Source organism: Balaenoptera ricei, chromosome X (genome assembly GCF_028023285.1).
Source record: "Balaenoptera ricei isolate mBalRic1 chromosome X, mBalRic1.hap2, whole genome shotgun sequence".
In the NCBI taxonomy this organism is placed as follows: domain Eukaryota; kingdom Metazoa; phylum Chordata; class Mammalia; order Artiodactyla; family Balaenopteridae; genus Balaenoptera; species Balaenoptera ricei.
The window spans coordinates 51,381,503-51,403,236 of NC_082660.1; the positions used below are offsets into that span (position 1 = coordinate 51,381,503).

Below are 21,734 nucleotides of genomic sequence, written 5' to 3' on the forward strand. Positions count from 1 at the left end.
GGCTGCCTATTTTGTCTTCATTTATTTGGTCTTGTAGGTTTTTACCTTGATCCTTCATTTGTAACATATTTTTTTGTCATCTCATTTTTTTTGATGGGTGGGATTGTGTTCCTGTCTTACTGATTGTTTAGCCTGAGGCGTCCAACCCTGGAGTTTGTAGGCTATTGGGGTGAGCTGGGTCTTGGTGCTGAGATGAGGACCTCTGGGAGACCTCACTCCCTGGGGAAGTGATATTCCCTGGGGACTGAGCTTCTCTGTTAGTCCAGTGGTTTGGACTCAGAGCTCTCACCACAGGAGCTGAGGCCCAAGCCCTGGCTCATGAACCAAGATCCCACAAGCAGCACAGAGCAGCAAAAAAAAAAAAAAAGGAAAAAAGAAAACGAAAAAAACTGGAGCAGAACAATAACAAGGAGCAAAAAACTAAATAAGGTTAGAAAACTAGCAGATATGTTAGAAAAAATAAAAATGTAGATGAAACAACAACCAGATGGTAAAACAGAGCCACAATAGCAAAAAAGAGGGGGAAAAAGGCAGAAAATTCCCTTGGGGGTGGGGGCAGGGCTTAGGCTCAGCACAGCTTGAGGGACCCAGAAGTGCCTCTGGTCTCAGAGAGCAGAGGACAAGGTCCAGAACCCCAGCAGGCTTCCCAGGGCCTGAGTGGGTGGGGGAAATTCTAGGTCCCTTCCCCCGATCCTCTGATCCTGAGAGCCCCCACCCCAAGTCCACCTTTTCTCTTTTTTCTCCCGCCACCCTCCTATGCTTCTAGGACCAATGTGACCAGAGGGGGCCCTGGAAGGCGGAGGACCTGGCCTGGGTCCCCAGCGGGCTTCCTGAGGCCCGATTGGGCAGGGGAAATGTTAGCCGCACTTCCCCTGATCCTCCAAGCCCCCAAGGGTCCCTCCAGGCATGGGGATACCTCCCTTCTCCCAGCCACCCCTCAGGGGCGCCAAGCCTGTCCAGCCTCCACTTCTCCTCCCAGCCCCTTGCTCCCTTTCACGTCCTACCCACTCACTCAGGGGCTCATCCCAACTCCTTGGGTGTCGATGTCCCCCACCAGTGTCTGGTAGGCACCCTAGTTGTGGGGAGACACGAACTCTGCATCCTCCCACCCCTCTATCTTGACTCCAACCCCCTGCAATCTCCCCTGATTTTAATAGGGAAATTACCCTCTCCTCCAGCATACACACAGTATTTCTCATTTTTCACCTCTGGAACAAAAGTTAACTTATCCCATCTCTTTCCCTTAAACTTAGACTGTGTTTGTTTCTTTGCCTAGTACAAACAAATATAAAAAGCTATAATGCACTGGGAAGGCACTATTCAGAAGCTTTACATTCATATCTGATTTAATCTTCATTACACCATAAGGTAGCTGTTAATCTTACTTCACAGATGGCAAAACACACTCAAAGACATTAAGTGATTTGTAAAATGTCACAAACATAATGAGTGGTAGGTCTAGGCTTTGAATCCAGATATGCATGATCTGTTCTCCATCAGTGAGCATTCTCTATACCACAGACTCACGTAATGGTCATTTACAATCTAGATAACATATTAAAGGTGAGAAAACGAAATACTTTGGCAAAGACTGTCTCTGATAAATAAGGTTCACTCAGCTACAGATTTTGCTCAAAACTGTAAAGGAGCCTAGATTATGATGATCTACTCTATTAGCTGAGTTCACTGGACCCATAAGATATGCCTATCATGATTAACCTGCATTCCACTGGGTACTTTCAACTAGGCTAGAAGTGCTATGATGACACCTTCAGAATCCACCTGAGTTATGTAGGTGAAAAAGTGCCTGGAATGACTTTTACATTTCACCTACCTCAAGTCTTAAATGCCAAGCTAAAATTCTATCTTCAGCAATCATTCTTCACAAACTCACACCTTCAGCCTACAAAATGGTACTGACTGCATGCCAAGCCCTGTGTTGGGCTCTGACAATACAAAGATGAATTAGAATGACCCTGTTCTTCACGGAGTTCACATCTAGATAGGGAAGAGACATAAAAACCTAACATGTAAAGAGAGTGATATAAATGCTCTGATATTGTTAATCTGTGGAGTGTGGGATTACAAAAGAGCAGCACCAAACATATTTGGGAGTTCAGGGAAGACTTCCTGAAGGAGGTGGTACTTGTCCTGAGCCAGATGGAAAGGGAGTTGTGAAAACATATGCAAAGGTATGGAGGGGAGAGAGACTCTTCCAATAGTTGAGTTTGGTAGGAGTATAACATGTAAGTGATGCAGTGGGCTAGGGATGACGTACAGAGATTTTCAGATCCCCATTATTAGATCGTTGAATACCAGACAAAGTAGATGGGGCTTGAACCTGAAGAAAATGAGAATTCGCAGCAGAGTCACTGGCAGGGAAGTAATATGGTCAGATTTGTATATTAGAAAGAAAACTCTAAAGGAAGGCAGGGTGATCAGTTAGTTATTTGTAGGAGTTCATGAAAATGTCAGTGAGACCTGAGCTAAGGATGTGTCTGAAGGGAAAGGTATTTACTGGATTTGGTGACTATTCATGAGGATGACAGAGAAGGAAGAATCTGGGATGATCTCCATATTTTTGGCATGACTGACTGGGTGGATGAAAATGTCATTCATGAACCTGGAGGAGCAGCAGGTTTGGGAAGATGAGTTTTGGACTTTGAAGGAAACTGAAACATTCACATAGAGATGTCAAATAGGCAATGGATTCAAGTATTTGGAGTTTAGGAGAGAGATCTGGGCTAAAGATTTGACATTCATCAATACTATCTGTTTGTGATCTTATAAGGATTAAATCATATGGATATAGATAATATGTATTGATATATGCTTGTTATTTAGTTGTTTGTTGAACATACTGAGTACACACAAAGGTATATTTACAACACTATTTTCACAGGTACCATTGAAATAAATTATAACAACTATCACTTATAATACACTATTTGCCATGAATTGTGCTAAGTGTGTGATTATCTAGTGTTTACCGTAACTTTTTGATGTAGGAGTAGTTACTCCAATGTTTCTTTCTTTTTTCTTTTTTGTTTTTTACAAGAGATAAGGAGGGACACTACATAATGATCAAGGGATCAATCCAAGAAGAAGATACAACAATTATAAATGTTTATGCACCCAACAGAGGAGCACCTAAATACATAAGGCAAATGCTAACAACCATGAAAGGATAAATTGACAGTAACATAGTAATAGTAGGGGACTTTAACACCCCACTTACACCAATGGTCAGATCATCCAAACAGAAAATAAATAAGGAAACATAAGCTTTAAATGACACTATAGACCAGATAGATTTAATTGATATTTATAGAACATTCCACCTGAAAGTGGAAGAATACACTTTCTTCTCAAGTGCACATGGAACATTCTCCAGGATAGATCACATCTTGGGTCAGAAATCAAGCCTAGGAAAATGTAAGAAAATTGAAATCATATCTAGCATCTTTTCTGACCACAACGTTATGAGATTGGAAATCAATTAGAGGAAAAAAAAACTATAAAAAGCACAAATACATGGAGGCTAAACAGTGTGCTACTAAGTAACCAAGACATCACTGAAGAAATCAAGGAAGAAATAAAAAAAAAATAGAAACACATGACAATGAAAACATGATGACCCAAAACCTATGGGACACAGCAAAAGCAGTTCTAAGAGGAAAGTTTATAGCAATTCAATCTCACCTCAAGAAACAAGAAAAATCTCAAATAAACAATCTAACCCTACACTTAAAACAACTGGAGAAAGAAGAATAAAGAAAACCCAAATCTCTTGTAGGAGTAGTTACTCCAATTTTTCATATGAGCAAGCTGAGTACGGGAAAAAGTGTAAACTGGCCACGGCCATCTAGTGGCAGGGTTGGGAACTTCAAAGTCAGTGTTATATCTCATTTTCTACATTAGGTTACACCAGCACTAACAAAGGATTGCATTGCACATAAGCAGTTGCTGGGAAGACAACTCTGCCTCCATCTCTGGCCCAGAGACCAGCTGGTGATGACATACATGATCCTGTGGAATCGTGGGTAGATACTGAACTTGTAAATGAAACGGTTTCTAAACACTTCCTTGCTTAGTATTTTCTTCGCCTTTTGCCTGGGGTGCATGCATCCCTCAAGCACTAGGACCTTGTGAAATCTAGGCTGCTATAGCACCACTGTTCACAGTCAGAATCCAGTTGCTGCTCCTGCAGGTGGTCGGCTTTCTTCTTGGCCTTGTAGGCCAAGAAGCTCGAGCCTTTGGCAGCCCCAGGTTTCACTCAAGCACCCCAAGGCCTGTGACTGATCCATTACTCCTGCTTTTGGGGATGCAGATGGCCAAGCTGATCCAACAAAGGAAGGTGAGAGTGCAACGCTGGCTGATTCAAAAGAAGGTGGAGGGACAAGTCTTTTAATGGACAACTCCAGGAAGTTTAGTGGTGGTTGTTGTTGTGGTAATGAGTTTGGGCTTGGTGGAAATCAATTTCCTTTCTACCCTCTACTAGGGAGACCTAGGAAAGGCATTCACTGAGGAAAAAAGAGACTTCTGGGAGTTGTAGTATGCGTTTACCCAGAGCATTTGCTGTGGGCATCAGTTGGACTATTTTGGCACCCTTCGTAGTCCTTCCTGTCCATTTGTCCTGTCTGTGAGTAATGATTGTGTGGGACTAAATCAGGTGCGGTTTACAAACTGATTTTTAGTCATGGAATCTCCCTCTCACCCTCTCTCTCTTTATCAATTTCTTTCAGTCCTAGGTCTACCTGATGCTTCTTTTCTAAGGAACTTTTTAATTAAAAAAATGTACTACCTGCATTAGGATAATAATAGCATGGCAGATCATAGTACATGTCAAATATGGTGTTGGGTACTTAAACATATTCTGTCTCACTGATGCAGTTATCTAGGTAATATCCTCATTTTACACATGAGGAAACAGGTAAAAGGATTTGCACACATACACAGAAACAGGTGGAAATTCTTAATCCAAAGATTTAAGCATCTCAAACAGTTGTTTTCTCTACACTTGTTTAGGCAGGAGTATCCATTTCTGTATCATATGAATAGCTAGTTCCCTAGAGGTACTGGACTATAGTCTAGTATTCTTTCTTGATTACCCTCTTGTCTTATCCCTTGGTTCTCTCAATTGCTTTAACTCATTGCTTTATTACGAAAATCTAGAATGTTTATTCACACCCCTGGTAAACTTTCAGTGACGTGTCGTGGTGTGTTCCTATATCCCATTCCAACCCTCTATCCCCCATGCCTGCTTTTGCTAACAGTTGGTGAGACAGTGAGATATAGTAGAAGACAGTAGGCTTCAAATTTTGGTCTACCTCTCTATAGCTATGTGAACATGGAAAAGGGTTGCCATGAAAATTACAGATTATGCCGTATCAAGCACCTGGCACAGAGTAGACTGTGTAGCATAGTGACTAGGATGGAGTCCAGAACCATACTGCGTGAGTTTGGAAATTCTGGCTCTCCTGCTATGTAGCTATGCAATCTCGGAAACATTCCATAACATTTTTTTAAAGGAATTCCTTTATTTTTATTTATTTATTTATTTATATTTGGCTGTGTTGGGTCTTCGTTTCTGTGCAAGGGCTTTCTCTAGTTGCAGCAAGCGGAGGCCACTCTTCCTCGCGGTGCGTGGGCCTCTCACTATCGTGGCCTCCCTTGTTGCAGAGCACAGGTTCCAGACGCGCAGGCTCAGTAGTTGTGGCTCAGGGGCCTAGTTGCTCCGCAGCATGTGGGATCTTCCCAGACCAGGGCTTGAAACCGTGTCCCCTGCATTCGCAGGCAGATTCTCAACCACTGCACCACCAGGGAAGCCCCATAACATTTTTTAATGTATTTTTTTAAACATCTTTGTTGGAGTATAATTGCTTTACAATGTTGTGTTAGCTTCTGCTGCATAACAGCAGATATGTATATATGATATACATATATTCCCATATTTCCTCCCTCTTGCATCTCCCTCCCACACTCCCTACCCACCCCTCTGGGTGGACACAAAGCACAGAGCTGATCTCCCTGTGCTATCTAACTGCTTCTCACTAGCTATTTTACATTTGGTAGTGCATATATGTCCATGCCACTCACTCACTTCGTCCCAGCTTACACTTCCCCCTCCGCATATTCTCAATCCCATTATCTACGTCTGAAACTTTATTCCTGTCCTGCCCCTAGGTTCTTCAGAACCATTTTTATTTTAGATTCCATATATAAGTATTAGCATATGGTATTTGTTTGTCTCTTTCTGAATTACTTCACTCTGTATGATAGACACTAGGTCCATCCAACTCACCAAAAATAACTCAATTTCATTTCTTTTTATGGCTGAGTAATATTCCATTGTATATATGTGCCACATCTTCTTTATCCATTCATCTGTCAATGGACATTTAGGTTGCTTCCATATCCTGGCTATTGTAAATAGAGCTGCAATGAACATTTTGGTACATGACTCTTTTTGAATTATGGTTTTCTCAGGGTATATGCCCAGTTGTGGGATTGCTGGGTCATATGGTTGTTTTAGTTTTAGTTTTCTGAGGAACTTCCATACTGTTCTCCATAGTGGCTGTATCAATTTACATTCCCACCAGCAGTGCAAGAGGATTCCCTTTCATCCACACTCTCTCCAGCATTTAGTGTTTGTAGATTTTTTGATGATGGCCATTCTGACTGGTGTGAGCTGATACCTCATTGTAGTTTTCATTTTCATTTCTCTAATAATTAGCGACGTTGAGCATCCTTTCATGTGTTTGTTGGCAATCTGTATATCTTCTTTGGAGAAATGGCTATTTAGGTCTTCTACCCATTTTTGGTTTGGGTTATTTGTTTTTTTGATATTGAGCTCCATGAGCTGCTTGTATATTTGGAGATAAATCCTTTGTTAGTTGCTTTGTTTGCAAATATTTTCTCCCATTCTGAGGGTTGTCTTTTCATCTTGTTTATTGTTTCCTTTGCTGTGCAAAAGCTTTTGTCTCATTAGGTCCCATTTGTTTATTTTTGTTTTTATTTCCATTTCTCTGGGAGGTGGGTCAAAAAGGATCTTAATGTGATTAATGTCATGCACTATTCTGCCTATGTTTTCCTCTAAGAGTTTTATACTCTCTGGCTTTACATTTAGGTCTTTAATCCATTTTTAGTTTATTTTGGTGTATGTAGTTAGGGAGTGACCTAATTTCATTCTTTCACATGTACCTGTCCAGTTTTCCCAGCACCACTAACTGGAGAGGCTGTCTTTTCTCCATTGTATATTGTTGCCTCCTTTATCAAAGATAAGGTGACTATATGTTCGTGGGTTTATCTCTGGGCTTTCTATCCTGTTCCATTGATCTATATTTCTGTTTCAGTGCCAGTACCATACTGTCTTGATTACTGTAGCTTTGTAGTATCGTCTGAGGTCAGGGAGCCTGATTACTCCAGCTCCGTTATTTTTCTCAAGATTGCTTTGGCTCTTCGGGGTCTTTTGTGTTTCCATACAAATTGTGCAATTTTTTGTTCTAGTTCTGTGAAAAATGCCATTGGTAGTTTGATAGGGATTGCATTGAATCTGTAGATTGCTTTGGGTAGTATAGCCATTTTCCCAATGTTGATTTTTCCAATCCAAGAACATGGTACATCTCTCCATCTGTTTGTATCATCTTTAGTTTCTTTCATTAGCATCCTATAGTTTTCTACATACGGTTCTTTTGTCTCTTTAGGTAGGTTTATTCCTAGGTATTTTATTCTTCTTGTTGCAGTGGTAAATGGGAGTGTTTCCTCAATTTCTCTTTCCGATTTTTCATCATTAATGTATAGGAATGCAAGAGATTTCTGTGCATTAATTTTGAATCCTGCTACTTTGCCAAATTCATTGATTATCTCTAGTAGTTTTCTGGTAGCATCTTTAGGATTCTCTATGTATAGTATCATGTCATCTGCAAAGAGTGACACTTTTACTACTTCTTTTCCGATTTGGATTTCTTTTTCTTCTCTGAGTGCTGTGGCTAAATCTTCCAAAACTATGTTGAATAATAGTGGTGAGAGTGGACAAACTTGTCCTGTTCCTGATCATAGAGGAAATGGTTTCAGTTTTTCACCATTGAGAACGATGTTGTCTCTGGGTTTGTCATATATGGCCTGTATTATGTTGAGGTAAGTTCCCTCTATGCCTACTTTCTGCAGGGTTTTTATCATAAATGGGTGTTGAATTTGGTTGAAAGCTTTTTCTGCATCTATTGAGATGATAGTATGGTTTTTCTCCTTCAGTTTGTTAATATGGTGTATCACATTGATTGATTTTCATATATTGAAGAATCCTTGCATTCCTGGGATAAACCCCACTTGGTCATGGTGTATGATCCTTTTAATGTGCTGTTGGATTCTGTTTGCTAGTATTTTGTTGAGGATTTTTGCATCGATGTTCATCAGTGATATTGGCCTATAGTTTTCTTTCTTTGTGACATCTTTTTCTGGTTTTGGTGTCAGGGTGATTGTGGCCTCATAGAATGCGTTTGGGAGTGTTCCTCTCTCTTCTATATTTTGGAGAGTTTGATGAGGATAGGTGTTAGCTCTTCTCCAAATGTTTGATAGAATTCACTTGTGGAGTCATCTGTTTCTGGACTTCTGTTTGTTGGAAGATTTTTAATCACAGTCTCAATTTCAGTGCTTGTTGTTTGTCTGTTTATATTTTGTATTTCTTCCTGGTTCAGTTTCAGAAGGTTTTGCTTTTCGAAGAATTTGTCCATTTTATTGGCATGAGTTGCTTGTAGAAGTCTCTTAGAATCCTTTGTATTTCTGTGTGTCTGTTTTAACTTCTACTTTTTTATTTCTAATTTTACTGATTTGAATCCTCTCTGTCTTTTTCTTGATGAGTCTGGCTAATGGATTAACAAGTTAGTTTATCTTCTCAAAGAACCAGCTTTTAATTTTATTGATCTTTGCTATTATTTTGTTTCTATTTCATTTACTGCTGCTCTGATCTTTACGATTTTTTTTTCCTTCTACAAATTTTGGGGGTTTTTGTTCTTCTTTCTCTAGTTCCTATAGGTGTAAGGTTAGATTGATTAATTGAGATTTTTCTTGTTACTTGAGTTGGGCTTGTATTGCTATAAACTTCCCTCTTAGAACTGCTTTTGCTGTATTCCATAAGTTTTCGATCGTCGTGTTTTTGTTGTAATTTGTCTCTGGGTATTTTTTGATTTCCTCTTTGATTTCTTCAACGATCTCTTGGTTATTTACTAACCTATTGTTTAGCTTCCATGTGTTTGTGTTTTTTACGTTTTTCCCCCTGTAATTGATTTCTAATCTCATAGTGTTGTGGTCAGAAAAGTTGCTTGATATGATTTCAGTTTTGTTAAATTTACTGAGGCTTGATTTGTGACCCAAGATGGGATCTATCCTGGAGAATATTCCATATGCACTTGAGAAGAAAGTGTAATCTGCTGTTTTTGGATGGAATGTCCTCTAAATATCAATTAAATCTATGTGGTCTATTGTGTCATTTAAAGCTTGTGTTTCCTTATTTATTTTCTTTTTGGATGATCTGTCCTTTGGTGTAAGTGAGGTGTTAAAGTCCACCACTATTATTGTGTTACTGTCGATTTCCTGTTTTTTAAGTGTTAGACGTTGCCTTATGTTTTGAGGTGCCCCTGTGTTGGGTGCATATATATTTATAATTGTTATACCTTCTTCTTGGATTGATCCCTTGATCATTATGTAGTGTCCTTCCTTGTCTCTTGTAATATTCTTTATTTTAAATTCTATTTTATCTGATATGAGTATTGCTACTCCAGCCCTCTTTTGATTTCCATTTGCATGTAATATCTTTTTCCATGTCCTTACTTTCAGTCTGTATGTGTCACTAGGTCTGAAGTGGGTCTCTTGTAGACAGCATATATATGGGTCTGTTTTTTGTTTCCATTCAGTGAGCCTGTGTCTTTTGGTTGGAGCATTTAATCCATGCACGTTTAAGGTAATTAGCAATTTCTATGTTCCTATTACCATTTTCTGAATTGTTATAGGTTTGTTTTTGTAGGTTCTTTTCTTCTCTTGTGTTTCCCACTTAGAGATATTCCTTTAGCATTTGTTTTGTAGAGCTGGTTTGGTGGTGCTGAATTCTCTTAGCTTTTGCTTGTCTGTAAAGCTTTTGATTTCTCTGTCGAATTTGAATGAGATCCTTGTTGGTAGAGTAATCTTGGTTGTAGGTTCTTCCCTTTCATCACTTTAAGTATATCATGTCATTCCCTTCTGGCTTGCAGAGTTTCTGCTGAGAAATCAGCTGTTAACCTTATGGGAGTTCTCTTGTATGTTATTTGTCATTTTTCTCTTGTTGCTTTCAATAATTTTTCTTTGTCTTTAATTTTTTTCAATTTGATTACTATGTGTCTCAGCGTGTTTCTCCTTGGGTTTATCTTGCCTGGGACTCTCTGCACCTGCTGGACTTGGGTGGCTATTTCCTTTCCCATGTTAGGGAAGTTTTCGACTATAATCTCTTCAAATATTTTCTCGGGTCCTTTCTCTTTCTCTTCTCCTTCTGGGACCGCTATAATGCAAATGTTGTTGCCTTTAATGTTGTCCCAGAAGTTCCTTAAGCAGTCTTCACTTCTTTTCATTCTTTTTTCTTTATTCTTTTCTGCAACAGTGAATTCCACCATTCTGTCTTCCAGGTCACTTATCCGTTCTTCTGCCTCAGGTTTTCTGCTATGGATTCCTTCTAGTGTATTTTTTAAAATTAATTAATTACTTTTTAAATTTTTGGCTGTGTTGTGTCTTCGTTGCTGCTTGTGGGTTTTCTCTGGTTGCATCGAGTGTGGGCTACTCTTTGTTGTGGTGCATGTCTTCTCACTCTGTTCGCTTCTCTTGTTGCAGAGCATGGGCTCTAAGCACATGTGCTTCAGTAGTTGTGGCACTCAGGCTAAGTAGTTGTGGCTCACGTGCTCTAGAGCGCAGGCTCAGTAGTTGTGGGTCACGGGCTTAGTTGCTCCACAGCATGTGGGATCTTCCCGGACCAGGGCTCGAACCCATGTTCCCTGCATTGCCCGATGGATTCTTAACCACTGTGCCACCAGGGAAGTCCCCCTTCTAGTGTATTTTTTATTTCAGTTATTGTAATGTTCATCCCTGTTTGTTCTTTAATTCTTCTAGGTGTTTGTTCTTTAATTCTTCTAGGTCTTTGTTAAACATTTCTTGCATCTTCTTTTTTTTTTGTTTTTAAATAATCTTTTATTTATTTATTTATTTTTGGCTGTGTTGGGTCTTCGTCTCTGTGCAAGGGCTTTCTCTAGTTGTGGCAAGCGGGGGCCACTCTTCATCGCGGTGCGCGGGCCTCTCACCGTCGTGGCCTCTCTTGTTGCAGAGCACAGGCTCCAGACACGCAGGCTCAGTAATTGTGGCTCACGGGCCTAGTTGCTCCGCGGCATGTGGGATCTTCCCAGACCAGGGCTCAAACCCGCGTCCCCTGCATTAGCAGGCAGATTCTCAACCACTGCACCACCAGGGAAGCCCCTCTTGCATCTTCTTGATCTTTGCCTCCATTCTTTTTCCGAGGTCCTAGATCATCTTCACTATCATTATTCTGAATTTTTTTTTCCAGACAGTTCCCTATCTCCACTTCATTTAGTTGTTTTTCTGGGGTTTTATCTTCTTCCATCATCTGGTACATAGCCATGTGCCTTTTCATCTTCTCTATCTTTCTGTGAATGTGGTTTTTGTTCTACAGGCTGCAGGATTGTAGTTCTCCTTGCTTTTGCTGTCTGCCCTCTGGTGGATGAGGCTATCTGAGAGGCTTCTGCAAGTTTCCTGATTGGAGGGAGTGGTGGTGGGTAGAGCTGGGGTTTTCTGTGGTGGGCAGAGCTCAGTAAAACTTTAATCCACTTGTCTGCTGATGGGTGGTGCTGGATTCCCTCACTGTTGATTGTTTGGCCTGAGGTGACCCAACACTGCAGCTTACTTGGCTCTTTGGTGGGGCTAATGGTGGACTCTGGGAGGCCTCACGCCAAGGAGTACTTCCCAGAACTTCTGCTGCCAGTGTTCTTGTACTCACGGTGAGCCACAGCCACCCCTCGCCTCTGCAGGAGACCCTCCAACACTAACAGGTAGGTCTGGTTCAGTCTCCTATGGGGTCACTGCCCCTTTCCCTGGGTCCTGATGTGCACATTACTTTGTGTGTGCCCTCCAAGAGTGGAGTCTCTCTTTCCCCCTGTCCTGTTGAAGTCTGCAATAAAATCCCACTAGGTTTCAAAGTCTGATTCTCTAGGAATTCCTCCTCCCATTTCCGGACCCCCAGGTTGGGAAGCCTGATGTGGGGCTCAGAACCTTCACTCCTGTGGGTGGACTTCTGTGGTATAAGTGTTCTCCAGTTTGTGAGTCACCCACCCCGCAGTTATGGGAATTGATGTTATTGTGATTGCGCCCCTCCTACCATCTCATTTTGGCTTCTCCTTTGTCTTTGGATGTGGGGTATCTTTTTGGTTGATTTCCAGTGTCTTCCTGTCGATAATTGTTCAGCAGTTAGTTGTGATTCTGGTGCTCTCACAAGAGGGAGTGAGTGCACATCCTTCTACTCCACCATCTTGAACCAATCTCTCCCCTACTCACATTCTTAACCCTTGGCCTAGGTTTGTCAGATTTAGCAATTAAAAATATAGGACACACAGTTAACTTTCAGTTTCAGGAAAGCAACACATGATTTTTAGTATAATTATCCCCATGCCATATTTAGGGCATACTTATACTAAAAATTATTCACTAGTTATCTGAAATTCAAATTTAACTTAGCATCCTTTATTTCATCTAGAAATTGTGTTTTAATGTGCTTTTATGTTTCTGCTACTCAACTCCTGGGTTTGCAAGGGTGATATATAATGTTGAGGTTCAGGGTATTACTATAGCATGATGTCTATTACTGTTTATTTAATAGAAAAAATACTCACTAGTTGAGTGTATATATATATATTATATATATATATATATATATATATATATATATATAATATCTATGAACTCCAATTTCTATTTACTTTGTTAACCAAGAATTCCTAGACTGGAGACCTGGCTGAAGCAAAAACAAAGCGCTTTTATTTGGGCTTTGTTAAGACTGCAGCTGGGGAAGCACAAATCCAAGAAAGCACTTGAATAGTGTTCTGCCATACTACAAAATGAAGGAAGCTTATAAAGTCAAAAACTGCAAGGTCACATTTAATTACATAAATTGTTTGTCAAGAACGACAGTTGGAACTCACAAGAAGTAAGGGTGCTTGTTAAGCAAGTGTTGGTTGAGCTTTTGAAACAATAATGATTACATAGTTGTGAAACGGGGGTGGGAATTTTGAAACTACATGATTGCAGCTAGCAGCTGCTAGCTGATGCTGTTTTGAAAATGGCTGGTGGCTGGTGGTGTCCTTGAGTTTGATACAGTTCAGAAAGCTCAAGTTCTCAGTTATGCAGGAATGTCTGAAATGACATCTACAATGCCTATCTTGCTCCATTTTGGCTGCTGGAAACATAGTTACTCCGTTTTGATTTTTAAATGATCTTAAATATGTCATCAACATAGAGGGGAGTTTATGCTTTTTATCTCTACTCATTGTTCAGAGCCTTCTAGTACTGGTGTACTTCTGATTTCTTAGCTTCAAAGTAGACATCTTTTACCCCCTCACAGTGGACTGCACTGGCTAATTCACTGAAGATGTCCCAAATGCAAAGTGATTGATGCACATACCAGACTTTCATTAAATACTTGTTGAATGGATGAATTGTTCAGTAAATAAACGCCCACTAACTAAATTATTGTATTTTTCAGGTGAAATGCATAGATGTTGTTCAGATTTTTATCAACAGAATCAAGGATGTGAACCCAATGATCAATGGAATTATCAAGTACAGGTGAACATTTTTACTCTCTCATGGTTTTCATTTATTGCTACTGCCATGCCATCTTGGTGTATTTCCGGGACTCATTTTCTTCCGATTCCTTCCTTTGATTTCCCACTGGGACCTGCCCTGACTTCTTTTTTTTTTAACATCTTTATTGGAGTATAATTGCTTTACAATGGTGTGTTAGTTTCTGCTTTATAACAAAGTGAATCAGTTATACATATACATATGTACCCATATCTCTTCCCTCTTGCATCTCCCTCCCTCACACCCTCCCTATCCCACCCCTCTAGGTGGTCACAAAGCACCGAGCTGATCTCCCTGTGCTATGCAGCTGCTTCCCACTAGCTATTTATTTTACATTTGGTAGTGTATATATGTCCATGCCACTCTCTCACTTTGTCACAGCTTACCCTTCCTCCTCCCCATATCTTCAAGTCCATTCTCTAGTAGGTCTGTGTCTTTATTCCCGTCTTACCACTAGGTTCTTCATGACCTTTTTTTTCCCCCTTAGATTCCATATATAGGTGTTAGCATACTCTATTTGTTTTTCTCTTTCTGACTTACTTCACTCTGTATGACAGACTCTAACTCCATCCACCTCACTACAAATAACTCAATTTCGTTTCTTTTTATGGCTGAGTAATATTCCATTGTATATATGTGCCACATCTTCTTTATGCATTCATCTGATGATGGACACTTAGGTTGCTTCCATGTCCTGGCTATTGTAAATAGAGCGGCAATGAACATTTTGGTACATGACTCTTTTTGAATTATGGTTTTCTCAGTGTATATTCCCAGTAGTGGGATTGCTGGGTCATATGGTAGTTCTATTTTTAGTTTTTTAAGGATCCTCCATACTGTTCTCCATAGTGGCTGTATCAATTTACATTCCCACCAACAGTGCAAGAGTGTTCCCTTTTCTCCACATCCTCTGCAGCATTTATTGTTTGTAGATTTTTTGACGATGGCCATTCTGACCAGTGTGAGATGATTCAGCACTTCCTACCCTTTGTTGAGCTTTTCTATTTATATGTCTGCTTCCTCCAGTCTCCTATTGACTGTAACATGTTTGATGGCAAAGAATAAATTTCATTGGATTTTACATATCTAACATCCAGAAAAAGCCTTCATCATTGATAGCTTACTGAATTAATGAGTCTTTGATAGTGAATCTAATAAGAGAACCCTCCCTTCACCCTACACTTTCCAATGTGTATTTAGTATAGTAGATGGTATTTTGAAAAGGTATTATATATGTGACTTTTACATCTTAGTTGCCAAGTCAACCCTTTTTGAGAGCTATGAGGTATTAAAGGCACAAAACGTGGATTTATTTTCTATGACATCCTACACAGTGACTAGAACAGTTCCTATCATATCATGACATAGTGTGGCGTTTTCTGGGTCTCAGTCATTCATATACCATCTTTAGGATTTTTGTTTTGTTTGCACAGGAACTCTGTTGTTGTTGAATAACATACTTAATACAATTGAATCACTTGTATTAACTTAATCATTTTTGAATGAAAATTTATATTGCTACAAAAAATTGAAAACTGTAATCACTTGACATACATGGTTGCTCTATATTGACCTAAAATAAAACCAGACAGCCAGATATTTCTCCAGCAAAGATGGATTTATTTGGGACCAGGAGAGATTTGTAATTCAAGGTCTGCAACCATGGTGAGCCAAGTGCAAGCCCCTCACAGGACAAGGCTTTTAAAGAGAGGAAAAGGAATTTGGGAAGGCTATAGTGAACAAAGAGTTCATGGCTTTTCTTTGGCTGAGTCTTTACCAGGAAGAAGAGGAGTCTTTCTTCTCCCTGATGGGCTCTGCTATAGTTGCAGGGCATGACAGCTCCCCATTGTAGTCTTCCTACTCTATTTGATTGATGTTTCTGTTTATTAATTTATATATATAAATAAAATGAAAAATAGCCAGTATTGTGAAATTATAAACATTTAAAACACATTTATGAAATGCAAGCGGCACATCAAATGAATTTTTATCCTACTAGTTATTTTATACATGTTTTCTTATTTAATCATTTCAACTGCTTTTACAAAAATTAATGATTCCAGTGTTATAGATGTGAATAGTGTGACCCAGAGAAATTAAATTATTTTCCTCCAGTCACACAGCTGGTATGTGACAGAGCCATGATCCAAATATACAGACATCCAATGCCCAAAACCGAAGTACATAAAGTCCTTATGTTCCAGGAATTCTCCCTTGTCCCTTTCCTTTTTCTATGGACCAGCATTCCACTGGTCCCATCTTCCAACACTTTCAGCAGCTCCTCATACCAGAGATATTTCCCCAGATTTTGCACTGGGTTTTTTATTTGAACTGTAGTTTAGGGTTAAGTTGTTGACAGAATATGTCTTTAAACATTTGAGAAATAGAGGGAAATTCCATTATTTTTATTTCTCTATTACCATTTAAGTAGTATGAGTCATAAGGAGGGAGGTGTTTTGTTGCAGGGCTTGTTTATGTGTGTGAGGATATTAATAAAGTTTTGACAGAATTAAATTATTGTCCTTTGTTGAAAATGATGGTTTGGACTTACAAATAGAGTGGAGAGGTTGCTGGTGGGTAGATAGGAGGGATTGGGCCATCAGAAATTGAAGATTTGGGGGGCAAAGGAAGATGGCAAAATAGGAGGAGGAGGTGGAATTCATCACTCTTAAAAAGTACATCAAGAATACATCTACAAATGGAACAATTCTCATAGAACACCTGCTGAACATTAGTGGAAGACTTCAGACACCTAAAAGGACAAGAAAAATCCCCACACAACTGGGTAGGATGAAAGAAAGGAGAGAAAAAGAAAAGAGGAATCAAAAAAGGGACCAGCAACCCTGGCGGGAAGCTGAAGGTGAGGGGAGGTCCCCACACTCTGAAAAACTCTCTCATGGTGGGGAAATCAGCTGGGACAGCAAAGGACCTTTCAGGGATCTAAGGAGAATTCAGCAGATGGTCTGTGGAAGGCAGGACTGCACACATGCTCTACACCACAGCTCTGTGCATTCCATCCTGAGTCGTGAGTCTACTGTCGTGGAAGGGACTGGGTGCTGGAAAGTGGGGCTTAGAGCATGGACCTATGGAGGGGACAGCTGTTGGCTGTGAAAAGACAGCCTGAAGGGAAAGGAATAAGGAGCTCCACAACCAGGAAAGTCTGCAGAGAAAGCTCGGGACACCATAGAAGCAAGGTGTCATTGTTGAGTGGTGCACAAAAGGTGGAGCTGCCATTACAGCCCCTTTCCCTGCCCACTGCCTTCTTGGACCTCTGTGGGCACTGGGAGGGGCTCTCATTTGAGCAGGCCTGCCCACCCCTCAGGCGGGGGTCTCCTCTTTCCATGGGTTCCGGGGTCCTGTGTGCCACTCATCCCAAAGCCTCCTTGGGTATCAGCACTGGGCACCCCTACCTGCGACGAGAGTCCACTGATGGTGGCAGGGGCTGAGTGCTAAAGCATGGGGTTGGGAGAATGTATCTGGGGAGAGGAGTGCTGTTGACTGCACGGATACAGCAGAGGGGAAGGGAGTGAGGGCATGTCCAGCAAGGAATATTCCTAGAGGAAGTGTGGTCTGCCTAGAAATGAGGCCCCATTGTTGAGAGGTACATGGTGGAGGCAGGGCTGCCACCTGACCCCCCATGACAGCTCCTGCCTCCACAGGCACTGGGAGGCATTCCCACCAAAGCAAGTGCACCACAGTCTGTTACAAGTGCCTGCTGGTTCCACCACCACAGGCAACTTACACACACCCCAATTGTGGCCACCGTACTTCTCCTAGCTTGAGTGAGTAAGCATGCCCCATGCAGTTGCTGCTTTCCCTCACTCTCACCTAGACAAGGAACAGAAGCCTGAGGGGGTGGTGCACACACAGTGGTGGGGTCAAAACCAAAGCTGAGCACCACAGGTGGTGCGACTAAGGAAGAGGAATGGAAATCTTTCCATGCAGCTGCCCAAGCCATGGATAAAATCCCTGAGATTTGCTTGGTAAATCCTGCATCTCTGGAATACCTGAATAGACAATGAGTGTTCCCACAATTGAGAGCAGTCTAGCCTTTGCAGCAGTGGACTTTGGGTGTAAGTACATGTGGGAGTTGGGCCAGGTCAGTGCCTGAGCTGGTCTTACAGTGCCTGCAGCAGGTCCAGAGACTTACCTAGAGGTATTGGAAGGCCTCCTGGGGAGGGGCGGATTGACTCTGGCTCACTGTGTGGGCAAGGACACTGACAGAGGAGGCCCCAGAAAAATATTTATTACTATTATTCTTTTTTGGTTTGTTTCATTTTGTTCAGTTGTTGATGTTGTTGCTTTTATTACTTTTTCTCATTTACTTTTCCTTTATATATATATATTTTTTTTTATTTTTACTTTATTTTTTGTTGTTTTGTGTTTTTTTTCTTGTTTTTTGTTCTTGTTTATTTTATTTATTTATTTTTCTTTTTTGATTGTTTTTATGTGCATATTTTATGCTTTGTTCACTTTCTGTTGTTTGTTTGTTTTCTGTTTTTGTTTTATTTTTCATTTTTGTTTTTGTTAGTTTAGTCCCTATTGGCTGTTCTCATTTTTGAATTATTTTGTTTGTTTGTTCTCTTGTTTTGTTTTGTCTTGTTTTCTCTTTTTTTCTTTTTTCTATGTGTGTGTGTGTTGTGTTGTTGTTGCTGCTGTTTGTTTGCTGTTGTTTTTGCTATTTGCCTTGGGTTTTGTTTGTTTTCTTTTCTTTCCTTTCTTTTTTCTCTGGCTGAATTGTGCAGCTTGTGGGCTCTTGGTTCCCTGGTTAGGAGTCAGGCCTGGGCCTCTGGGGTGGGAGCACTGAGTCCAGGATGATGGACTGCCAGAGAATTTCTGGGCCTAGGGAATACTAACTGGTATGTGTGCATGCTCTTGGAGGTATCTATATCAACACAAAGACCCAGCCCCACAAAGCTGCCTGTAGGCTCCAGTGCTGGAAACCTCATGCCAAACAACCAGCAAGACAGGAACACAGCCCCACTCATCAGCAGACAGGCTGCCTAAAGTCGTACTAAGCTCAAACACACCCCAAAACGGAACACATGATGCAGCCTTGCCCTTCAGAGGAAAAAGACTCAGTTCTACCCACCAGGTCGCAGGCACCAGTCCTTCCCACGAGGTAGCATACACAAGCCCTAGGACCAACCTAACTCACTAGGGGGCAGACAACAGAAGCAAGAGGAACTACGACCTTGCAGCCTGTAGAAAGGAGACAATACACACAGTAGGTTAGACAAAATGAAATGACAGAGAAATATGTTGCAGACAAAAGAGCATCGTAAAATCCAAAAAGATCAAATAAATGAAGAGGAAATAGGCAATCTACCTGATAAAGAATTCAGAGTAATGATAGTAAAGATGATCCAAGATCTTTCAAATAGAATGGAGGCACGTATCGAGAAGATACAAGAAATATTTAACAAGGACCTAGAAGAACTAAAAAACAATCAGTGATGAAAAACAATAACTAAGTGAAAAATACACTAGAAGGAATCAATAGCAGAATAACTGAGGCAAAAGAACGGATAAGTGAGCTGGAGGATAGAATGGGGGAAATAACTGCCAAGGACCAGAGTAAAGAAAAAACAATGAAAAGGAATAAGGATAGTCTCAGAGACAATTGGGACAACATCAAACACACCAACATTGGAATTATAGTGGTCCCAGAAGAAGAAGAGACAGGGGTAGGGCCTGAGAAAATATTTGAAGAAATTGTAGTTGAAAACTTCCCTAATATGGGAAGGGAAATAGACAATAAAGTACAGGAAGCACAGAGAGTCTCACACAGGATAAACTCAAAAAATACATGCTGAGACATATATTAATCAGACTATCAAAAATTAAATACAAAGAAAAAATATTAAAAGCAGCAAGGGTAAATCAAATAATAACATACAAGGGAATCTCCATAAGGTTATCAGTTGATTTTTCACCAGAAGCTCTTCAGGCCAGAAAAGAGTGGCAGGATATATTTAAAGTGACAGAAGGGAAAAAGCTACAATGAAGATTACTTTACCCAGCGAGAATCTCATTCAGATTTGATGGAGAAATCAAAAGATTTACAGACAAGCAAAACTAAGAGAATTCATCACCACAAAACCAGCTTTAAAACAAATGCTAAAGGAATTTCTCTAAGTGGGAAACACAAGAGAAGAAAAAGACTTACATAAATAAACCTAAAACAATTAAGAAGGTGGTGATAGGAACATACATATCAATAATTACCTTAAAAGTAAATGGATGAAATGCTCTAACCAAAAGACACAGACTGGCTGAATGGATGCAAATATGAGACCCATATATATGCTGTCTACAAGAGACCCACTTCAGACCTAGGGCCACATACAGACTGAAACTGAGGGGATGGAAAAAGATATTCCATGCAAATGGGGATCAAAAGAAAGCTGGAGTATCAATACTAATATCAGAAAAGATAGACTTTAAAATAAAGACTATTACAAGAGACAAGGAAGGACACTACATAATGATTAAGGGAATTATCCAAGAAGAAGATATAACAATTGTAAATATTTATGCACCCAACATAAAAGCACCTCAATACATAAGGACAATGTTAACGGTCATAAAAGGGGAAATAGACATTAACACAATAAATGAGGGGGACATTAACACCCCACTTACACCAATGGACAGATCATCCAGACAGAAAATAAATAAGGAAGCACAAGCTTTAAATGACAAAATAGACCAAAGAGCCTTAATTGATATTTATAGGACATTCCATCAGAAAGTGACAATACACTTTCTTCTCAAGTGCACACGGAATATTTTCCAAGATAGATCACATCTTGGGTCACAAATCAAACCTCGGGAAATTTAAGAAAATTGAAATCAAATCAAACACCTTTTCCTTTTTTTTTTTGTCATTTTCTCCAATTATTTTTTGCTGAAGAATTTCACTCTATCCTTTGGGTATGTCCATTTCTTTCTTTTTTATTAACATCTTTATTAGAGTATAATTGCTTTACAATGGTGTGTTAGTTTTTGCTTTATAACAAAGTGAATCAGTTATACATATACATATGTTCCCATATCTCTTCCATCTTGCATCTCCCTCCCTCCCACCCTCCCTATCCCACCCGACTAGGTGGTCACAAAGCACAGAGCTGATCTCCCTGTGCTATGTGTTTGCTTCCAACTAGCTATCTATTTTACGTTTGGTAGTGTATATATGTCCATGCCACTCTCTCACTTTGTCACATCTTACCCTTCCCCCTCCACATATCCTCAAGTCCAAACATAACCCTCTGAGGTTAGAAATCAAATACAGAACACAAAAACTGTAAAAAGTACAAACACATGGAGCTTAAAAAATATGCTGCTAAATAAGCAAGAGATCACTGAAGAAATAAAAGAGGAAATAAAAAAAATATCTAGAAACAAATGACAATGAAAACACAATGACCCAAAACCTATGGAATGCAGGAAAAGCAGTTCTAATAGGGAACTTTATAGCAATATGATCCTACCTCAAGAAACAAGAAAAATCTCAAATCAACAACCTCACCTTACACCTAAAGCAACTAGAGAAAGAAGACAAACAAAACCCAAATTTAGTAGAAGGAAAGAACTCATAAAGATCGAGCAGAAATGAACAAAATAGAAACAAAGTAAACAATAGCAAAATCAATAAAACTATATGGAGATACATGTGTATCTATAGCCGATTCACTTTGTTACACAGCAGAAACTAACACACAATTGTAAAGTAATTATACTCCAAAAAAGATGTTTTAAAAAGCTGGTTCTTTGAGAAGATAAACAAAATTGATAAAACTTTAGCCAGACACATCAAGAAAAAAAGGGAGAGGACACAAAGCAAT

The 21,734-nt window shown here is 40.0% G+C and overlaps 1 protein-coding gene across 1 annotated transcript in view; it reads left to right on the plus strand.

Moving 5' to 3' along the window:
• Positions 1-2,269: 2,269 nt before the first annotated feature.
• FAAH2 (fatty acid amide hydrolase 2) overlaps positions 2,270-21,734 on the plus strand; it is a 76,351-nt gene continuing 56,886 nt past the window's right edge. The window contains 3 exon segments of the mRNA XM_059910384.1: positions 2,270-2,383; positions 4,160-4,357; positions 13,787-13,892. Of these exon segments, the coding sequence (XP_059766367.1) occupies positions 2,270-2,383; positions 4,160-4,357; positions 13,787-13,892 (418 nt within the window).